General features: G+C 37.2%; 1 protein-coding gene across 1 annotated transcript in view; it reads right to left on the reverse strand.

Annotated features, from left to right (window-relative positions):
- VSTM2A (V-set and transmembrane domain containing 2A) overlaps positions 1-9750 on the reverse strand; it is a gene marked incomplete at its 5' end in the record, with an annotated part of 18022 nt that extends 8272 nt beyond the window's left edge. Inside the window, one exon of the mRNA XM_009701960.1 lies at positions 9414-9750. Coding sequence (XP_009700262.1) covers positions 9414-9750 — 337 coding nt within the window. The remainder of the gene's footprint in view (positions 1-9413) is intronic.
- Positions 9751-10089: the final 339 nt, after the last annotated feature.

The raw sequence follows: 10089 nt of genomic DNA on the forward strand, positions 1-10089 counted from the left end.
AGGCAAGCTCAAGCAAATGCAGTCCCTAAATTGGTTAATTGGTATTGTTTGAGAACAACTGGCAGTATGCTTTATGACTGCTCTTATCAGCACTGCGCACCTTTCTCTCTCATCCTATCCCTGAAAACCATGGATATAAAATGTCTTAGATTTTTTTTAATGTGTGACAGAAAAATATATAAACGAGTGCATTTCTATTTATCTGTATGAAATGGCTGATTCCAAAGCAAATGCAGTTTTTTGTGACTGTCCTGTGGGAATATATCCTCATCCATTTACTTGCATATAGTTACGCTCCATCCTGAATGAAGGCAGGAACTTAGGCTGTTAACAAAAATTCTTCTTGAATTGACTCTTTCGTTAGCAATCAGCTTCTGCTGTTGTAATTAAACATGGCTCCAGCATAAATTGCTCAGCATTTTTGCAATATATATAAAAATGTGTGTATATTTCATATATGCCACATTGTAATTAAACTGTTAACAGGACCATTTCTGAAAGATACCATAAAGTTGCAAGAGTTTTATTTGAAGAAAAATAGAATTTAACTCATCTTTTTCCCCTGATGCTTTTTGCATCCTGTTCATCCTGTCATCTATCAGAAAAAAATCTTATGTGGGACGATACTTAATATTACTCTATCATCTTCAACAGCACTGTCACACCAAGAAAAACATATACAAAGAAGGTTATTATAACATAGACAGAAGGAGAATTATCATTCTTTGTAAATATTTCAGCATGAGATATTCAATCCCTTTTCTCACTTTTCACACCTGACACTGTGTGTGTGAGCTTAAGGGCTCATGTTTGACATACAGTCAGCCCGATCGGCTTCTATTTATATCACTTATATAAGAGCTATTTTCATGGAACTCAGCTAAAGCTCCCATTTATCTGTACCCATCCAACTGGATGCGTCTGTTTTCTTCTGTCTGATTGCTAGATGGTAAGTGTTTTGAGGCAGGGACCATTCTTCTGATCCTTTGTTTGCCTGGTGGATAATGCAGTTGTTATAGAGATTAGAACAATGCCTCTGACTAACAGTACATACCTCTGTCTAAGGGCTATGACTCACAAGCTCTTAATGGTTTTAGCTGGAGCAGTTTAAGATGATAGTGCCTCCATCTCTCTACCTCCTCCTCTAATGGAAATTAACCCCCCAATAGTAGGATTGATACAAGCAAATGCCATGCCATTTCTTCATCTATCTCGTCTATCTCTCTAACCCATTATTAGTTTATCAGCTGTCATAGAGGCTTAATTTCACGCTCATCACTGTGAATTGGGAAGACTGAGGAGCAAGCACCTATTTCCTTCTGTCATCCAGGTTTCACACAGTAATTTCTGATTAGGGTAAGACAGAGACTTTGTATAGCAACATTTTAAACTGTAAGAGCTAAATCAGAGTTCAGACATCAAAGCCTTCACCCTTGCCATTATTGCCATACAACGTTATCACCCCTACAAGCACAGTGCACTACTTCAAAAATAGTGGATTATGAGAACGAAGCTTGAAGTATCTGTGCTGAATTCTGTATCAACTCTATCTCCTTCACATTCTATATTGTTGAATTTTTCTACTTTTATTTCAGATCTTTTTACCTTTCTTGTTATAGTTTGGGGTGTGGGATCAATCACAATCATGAAATGTCATCTGTTGTTATTCAAAGACTCTTCAGGTATAAGATGGTCACTGATCAGTGTATATTCTATGCGTGTGAATAATTCAACAGAGTACAAAATAAATAATCACCTCTTATTTCGGCAGATTTGCAGATAGGCACAATGCTATGAAGCCATATTCTTAAATAGTATTATTCCACTAAATGGCTTTGCACCATCTGAATGTCTACCTCTCTGTGAGACCTACTGCTAGTTCTTGGCTTCATAATTGATTTATTATTGCTCCTTGACAAAACATCTTACCCTTTTAATTCTTTTTTTCTGTTGCACAGAATGAACTGGAGAAGGATATACCATCTTATGTAGTCATGTAGAAGTTGCTTTTATAGTCATTATAGCCCTATGCCTATGATTCGGTGGACAAAAGCTTCAGTCAGTGTTACAGGCAACAGCAGCACCTGAGGGAATAATAGAAGTAGAAATAGGACTGGCAGCAGAAGTAGCATGCAGATTTGTTATCTGTATTTTTGTTGCTGTAGATGAACACACAGATTGTATGTATGAAGCACGGGGAATGCTGCCTGTGGTAGTTAACTTTCACATTTTTATTCTTCTCAGCACATTAGGCTAGGCAGCTTTGTTCCAAGACAGTAGCATTTGTCAGTAGGTGGGGGAACAAACCTCAGTGAGGTTGATGAGACTGGAACACCCACACACAGACAGGATAGCAAGTTGCACTGCCAAAAAGTATGATGACAACTTCTTAACCACAAGGTAAAATGAAGAGTTTGGGGCAGAGTCTCCTCTTCACACGGCGAGCAGAAATATCATCAGTTGCTCTTCAAATGACATCCGGCTTTATCATCAGCAAAGCAGGGTTAATTATTACTGTAGCTGTAAAGAAGGTTATATGTCTGGAATATCTTTGAAGCTTATAAATTATTTAATCGAACGGAAAATCTCTGTCCAGAGAATAAGAAAATACTAAGAGTGTTGAGTTTTCTAGCTAGTCCAACCTAAGGTTTCAAAAATAAACACTAGAACAAAGTTGATAAAAGGTAAAGAAAAAACACCACAAAAAACTCGAAGCAAAACCCATCACCAAGAATGGTCCTTGCCCCCAAATCTGAACACACTGAAAATAGCAGTTTTCAGGTATTTTCCTTCCCTTCATTCCGCTCCCAGACAGCTTCATTGTCCTAAACTTCTTTAGGGGGTACAAACTGGGTAAAGCTTAGATTCTTGTAATTCACTCTCACTTTATGAGTAGAAGAGAATTCGTCTTCATCCTCATGCTTGATCCAAATTTTTTGCTATTGTAAATGAATGCCATTCTTTTGGCTTCAGCGGAGTTGTATCGATTCCAACCAGCAGATAATTCTATCGATTCTTTTTAATTTTAAGTGATGCAAAGGATTTTCACAATGAAGTAGGGCACCATAGACAGGAAACTTCCCACTTCTCATCCAAAACTAGTGAAAATGTCTTCTGCTTTGCTGTATGTGTCTCAAGTAACAAATGGGCTGTGTTCTGAAGCAAAGAAATCCTACCAGTTATTTCAAGAGCAGGCCCTGTCACATATGCTGCAATCTCTGATGACCCAGTGCAACTGCCTGATTGTGTTGCAATGAAAAGCAATTTGAGTGAGCTGATGAAGAACTCATAAACAGCTTCCGCCCCCCCCCCTCATTTTTCTTCTCTTCCTTTCTTTTCTTCTCTTTCTTTACTAACTGTGTGGCCTATCTGCAGTCTTTCCAGTGGTTAATTACTAAATAAATTTATATCAGGAACGTAGAACAGAATGACCGTGATTCTGTTACTCAGGGAACTCCTGCAGGGTCCCCTACCAGATCTTTATGTATCGCTTTTATTCTAAAGGTGAGGTGAGTCTGAAAGGTTCATTTTTAAACAGCTAAAGGAAAGGAAGAGGTGTAACTAAGTGCATACATAGCAATGGCAGATGGACAGTGAAATATGCTGGTAAGGTTACCAAAAGAATAGGAAAGATCTCAGTATACATGTGTGTAGATAAACAACAATGTAGATGAAGAAAGGGCAAAATGAGTTTCTAAAACTTTGTGGATTTAGTTCCTTCTGTGTCTGTCCTCACCATTTCTGGATTGGTTTCATAGGAGGCAAATACGTAGTGCAGCATCCAAAGACGTTTTTCCATGCATATAACCTGTATGATTTCTGAAAAAGCAACTGTTCAAGGGTCGTCCAGGCTATGTTTGAATAATAGAAATGGAAATCTTCCATGGAGTCCTCTTTCCTGTAGTAGGCTGTTTCTAATCTGCCATTACCTGCTTTCTCAAATCCCTTCTTACCCCTGCTTGTGATTAACTAAAGTTATTTAACATTCCCTTCCAAACACTGTAACTTTTACAGGAGTATGAGTTACAGTAGAGATATCTTATGATTAAGGACAGAATCCATGATTATCTCAACAAATCTGAGAAGATGATGATTTTCTTCTATGATTCTGTGTTAGTGCTTAACTATGGGCATAACTAAGGATGAAAATAATATCTCTGATTTCAGAGAGGATATGTTTGAAACTAAGCATACTCAGTACGCAGTCTGGCATGGGCACATGAGATTGAACAACTGCTAAAACTTGTAGAATAACAAAAAGGAACATATTGGTTGGCAAGTGCTTTCTCTTCTTAATTCCTGAACCTGGGTTTTTGTAAGAGGAATAGAAATTAATAGAAAGGTGACAGTGGTGTAGTATCTGTGATTGGCAATGGCAGTGAGGGATGATTACAAAAAGTAGATACCATTTTGCTTGTGACAGGAGTTAAAGCTGCACATTGACTGAAAACAACTTTTTTGGTTTTGGGGTTCAGTTGGACTAAGCACTAGGAACAGAAGTTCAAATACCTGTGTGCATTTGGTTCTATCAGTAAGTATGTGCATATAAGAAATTAAGACATGGGATTTATGAAAGAAACATAAGGCTGTAGGGAGTTCATTCTGCACTGGAAATCCTGGCCTAAAAAAAGGGAGTTAACTGCTATTAAGACCTTGCTTTGTCAAAGTTATCTGGAGTACATTAGCGCTTCTCAGAAGATGCTTACAGTTTCAAGGTCAGCAACTAACTGGTTAACAGGGCTATATCAATTAACATGCTTAGAATTTATTCCATTATTTCAGAGAAACTAAAAAAGTAGAGTGGCTTCATTTTAGGAAGAGAGAACCAAAGCGTAAGTTTCAAGTAAAAACAGAGATTGTAGTGCCTACAGGTATAAAAAGGGATAGTCCTTGCATCATCTTTTTGCAAGAATTTCCGAGAATGGCTGAATAAGCTTCAGAATAAGAGTAAAACTCTCATTTGACTTTTGCTTTAACATAGTCCTAAGGAAACAGAGACTTGACTTTTTGCTGTGCAACAACCATAGTAACAGCCGGTGCCTCCCAGCCTTATGGGTACTCACAGTTTCTAAAACAGCAAAACAGCAGCTGCAAAAGCCAAAATCTTTCTCTTAGTGAAGAAAAGAGCAATGTCAGCTGTCACCTTGGTGGAGGCTAGAGCAGACTTTTTGTCCCTTCACTTCAAGAGGAGAAGTAACATAAAAGAAAAAAAAAACCAGGAAGACAGAGGTTGGTTTATATCCCAGAAGATGCCAGAGTGGACATAAAATTTTTGTTTACAATAGGTTGATAATAAAAGATTCCTGGATTCTGTGGATAAAAATGGTGGCTGGAAGGAAAATCATCAGTTTATCAGTATCAACAGACCGGTTTTCATCCTCTTCTTTTGCATTCACACCTGATGATCAGCTTCTCAGTGTGATTTATGATGCCAAGAATCCAGGTCATTATATCTTAGGTAAGAACCACGTTCTCCTTTGTGCTCCTTTTCAAGTCACTCACTACGACTCTGCCATCATCACGGGAACAGTTTCGGCTTGTAGTTAGGCTAATAGGTAAATCTGTTACTTCAGGAAAGAACAAAAAGTTGCTAGAAATGTGCAGCATCTGTATGTGAGCAGTCAGAAAATGGACCTAACGTCACTTCTTACTTTGGAGCTATTCCCTCTTGAGTTCTCTGAGTCTGATCTTCTTGAATCTGAAAAGCAACTAATAGCTTTGAGTGCTTTAACTGAGCATTGGTAGAAGAGGAAGAGTTTGGGGGATATACAGATTCCCAACAGATCAGATTCTGCAGCCCTTTCTATTGCTATAAATGTTGAGTGACTTGAATGCAAGTAGCAGACACTGTCTAGATTTATATCCATGAAACAGTGAGATCTGGTGCAGCCTGTGGATTTTTTAGCTTCCTTTTACCTGAATTCGTTGGAGCTTTGGATTTCAGTTAATCGCAACATCGCTTAGAGCTACAATGTTCTGTGATAATTCTGTATTTTTACCTTTGGATTAAGATACGCTGTTATGAATTATGCATAAAAAAAATGTCTGTCACTCCAGCTACATAGGACATTTTCTGGATATATGCAGATTAGCCTATCAAATTACTGAGATTCTTGTTAAGCTGTGATGGTTTACTTTATTTACTGCTGCCCATGAATATGAAATGAAAGGGTCAAGCTGTGTCAGCTTTGACTTTTGCTTTCCTGACTTTTTTGATTTTGAGGTAGATGTTTAGTGCTTCTCAGTACATTATCTGAAGACTGTCTGTGGGATGTGCTCTCTTCAGCTCTTTCCTCCTATATTGAATCTCCATTATGCTAATAATAACACATATACTTTTTACACTCATACACCATTTTTCAGAGCAGCGCAAAATGCTGTATGGACTTCATATCACTTTAATTTGTCAGCCCTGACTATACAGCTCCCTCATAGTTATCACAGATATTTTTACTTTTGAGAGGAGAATGGCAGAAATATCTGCTCAGTTGGGAAATGCTGATATTTTTAAATGGCAGTGACTGTAAACTACTTTTCTAGAGCTACTACTAAATATCTATTGTTAAGAAATAAATGAAAGTCTGAAGTGTGCTTCAGGACAGAAGGAATTAAGTAGAGTGCTATCTACCTTTCAAGAATAAATTTTGGGGACAAAATATTCATATAATCAGGGTCATTATTTCCTCTATTAGTATCCAAGTTCTTGAGAAATATCTGAATACAGGTTTCTCAATAATTTTGCAGTGTTGTGTTTCCATCTGTTGTAAACGTATTTCGCAATAGTCTGTGAGCATGGCAGTAAAATTTATTGCTTGCCAATAACTATGCACCAGCTCTCTAATATTGGAGAATGTTTTATACAACTACCTATGGTTAATAGTACTTCTCTCTTCAAATAGTATTGCTGAAGTCAATGAATTACTCAACATGAACAAACACATCACAATCACCCCCTACGTCTTTCAAATACTGACGTGGTTAATAATGATAAATTTGTATTAAAACTTGTTTCAGTGTTCTAGGCTGGATGGATACATTGCTCACATGTAATGTAATTACACAGTAGTCTTGTGAATGCATATATAGTCAGCATGATGTTGAAGAAGGGAAGAGTTTCTCATTTGACAGTATAAGGAGATTGTGTTGATTCAGTATCATAAAAAGAAAGACTGTTACTGTCTATGACACCTCCTTTCCACTTTTCTGAGGTCTCACAACTGATGTATCTCCCTCCTCAGCTGAAGTTACTCCTCAAAATTACATAGAGCTAAAAACCTCCACTGCCCTGTGCTCCCACGGGTATTTCTATTGGTGTAGAGTGAGTGTAAAATGGAGTGAAAATCCAAATCACACCATAGCTGGAAAATCAGGCCCAGATTTTCTCAAGTAAATGAAAGTGAATCTTGGATCTCAAGAGTTAAAGTGACGTTCATCAAAAATATCACCAGTAATTACCAAGTAGCAAGTGACTGTTAAATTGAGATTAAGCCTAATATGGATTCTTGGTACACTCTTTGTTTCTTCAGTAGATGAGTTTCACCTCTGATGAATACTGCATTAATCTGTGCTTCATCATAAAACAAATGTATTAATAAACTAAATTATATTCTAATCTAATTTTTAAATTCTTTATGATTGGGACTGTCTGTACTTGATCTGCAATAATCTTTGCTTAAGGAAAAATCAGAGATTAAGTTTGGTTTTGTTTGTTTCTTTTTTAAACAGTGACCTTTACATGTAATAACCTACTAGCTCTCAAATAACAAATGTTCAGTAATCAGGCAAGACATTGCTTGGACTAAAGACATAAACAATACTATAGATTCAATTATATATCCAAAGTGATTTAGTGGATTAGCTGTTATGTGCACACTTTGGGTGCAATGCAGTGTAGTCTGTAGCTACATATTTCATAAACTTGTGACTGTTTTAATTAATTTCACATATAACTGAACAGAAACCAGAGTATCCACTTTATAGACAAGTCTGCTACTTTGAAATGTATGAGTCCAATGGAAAATAAGTGGTATATACATTTCTCTGAAAGGAAAGCCATGGTAGAATGATGATTTTAAATAAACTGAAATATTTCTTTTCTTCTGACAGCTTATACATTTTTTGGAAGAGCTAAAAAATGAAAGTGGTTCCATTTCAGGGAAAAGAATGTAACTTTTACTTAAATTTTTAAAAATGTATACAGAGGCAAAATGGTGGTAATACGCGCATCATCTTTTCTAATAGCAATAAGAATTTTCATATGAATAATTATATTGTTCCAATCGGTAATGAAATGTATTTTCCTTATCAAAATGTTTTTGTATGCCTATAAGATGAAAGTGATTTCACAGTAGGTGTGCTATGAAATTTATTGTGATCCCAGTTTTGGTTTTGGTATGATATGGCATTTGTTAGCAGAAAAATGATGCATCCCTACCAACTAGGTTAGCTTCCATTATGCATTTTAAGCTAGGTTGTGATCTCCTGCCTTGGAGCCCTCAGTGTAAACAGAAGTAACCCAGAAACCCTTAAACTTGCACAGGTTGTTTTCCAGAGGATTTTTGATCATTTACAACATGTCAAGTTTTTATCCCGTTCATCTCTCTATTGCCATGATACAGTGGTGAACAGTTGCACCTCCTATATATTCATGTACCTTTGCATAACTCTGAATTTTACTGGATCAATGTAGAACATGTAGACTTATATTGCTTACATTTATACAGTGCTGTACAAAATCTTCCAAACAAAATGTCTAGTATGTTAATTTCTATGTGACAGACAACTGAGGCATTGCCATTTTAACGCTTGATTCAAAGCAAATGGTCAAGCAGCTGAAGATGACAAACCCACATTCTCTGACAAACCCATGTCTTTCTAAAGCCTACACAACAGAGAAACAATTTGGTGTATCTAAGGTCTGCCTAGATTTAGAAGTCAAGTTCGTTATGAAAATACTATTGATACTAAAAGTAGATTAAATTTACTAAATGTTAGAGAGATAAAAGTTAGGTGACTGGTGTAAATTGACTTAGGGAGAAACACTTCTGGATAGGTGTTTATTTAATTTATCATGCAGATGTCTAAAATGAGATGAATCATTCACTGACATGCCCCTCTCTCTCCACACACACTACAGGGAAAGCTAAGCTTTGATTAGAGAGCTAACCTTAGGCAGATAAAACCAGTAGAGATAAAATACATGTATAGGAATTTAAGGCTTTTTGCTTCTTCTGCCCAGAAACTTATTCTTCAGCTTTTTGGAAGAAAGGAGATAGCAGGAGGAATAGAGCCAGAAAGAAGAATAAATGAGCACCACACTCTTCCTAGTCACAATTCCTGGTTACCTTGTCGAGTTAACCTCCTTTTACATTCTGGTAAGCAATCAAATGAAAGCTCAAAATGCTTTACCATACCTGATTGTGGACTTTGTTTGGGGATTTTGGCTGCTGCTTCAGGGCTGGAGGTGGCACGCACACGCTGATTGGCAGAGTTATGGATGCTACTTGGAACAGCTGCTGAGATGTTTTTGCGAGGTTTCATGTCTTGCAACCACATCGGAGATGCCTCAAAGGCTTGCATTCGCCGGGAGTGGCTGTTAGCGTTGACTTTGAGAAATGCCTGGGCCTTGTATTCCTGAAGGTCTCCATAGTTGGCATCGGTCACCCTGCACTCATACAAGCCTTCATCCTTTTTCCTCACTTTTGAAATCTGCAGCTTGTGTGAGATGTCATTCCCTTGTACTTTCACTGTCTGCAAATTTGCCAGGAAAGAAAGAAAGAAACAAACATGTTGTCAGGTATTATTCTTTCTCTGGGAAGACTCTGCCGATGTAGAGTCTGTCCAGAGAAGTCAAGTGCCAAATTACTCAGTGGTGTGATTGTGCTTACTGCAGGGAAGTTGCATTAAGGATGAGTATGATTATTTGTATCAATGAGGATGTTTGACATCTTCTTTCCAAAACTCTTTAGACGGTTTTGTCTGAAGTGCTAATTGGCCTCAGACAAACAACCCAAACTACCGCACTCATTCCAATTAATTGCTTCAGATTATGAACATTCTCAATGAACTTTCTTACATAGACCTAATATC

The sequence above is a fragment of the Cariama cristata genome, unplaced genomic scaffold, assembly GCF_000690535.1.
Source record: "Cariama cristata isolate BGI_N322 unplaced genomic scaffold, ASM69053v1 scaffold15136, whole genome shotgun sequence".
Taxonomy (NCBI): Eukaryota; Metazoa; Chordata; class Aves; order Cariamiformes; family Cariamidae; genus Cariama; species Cariama cristata.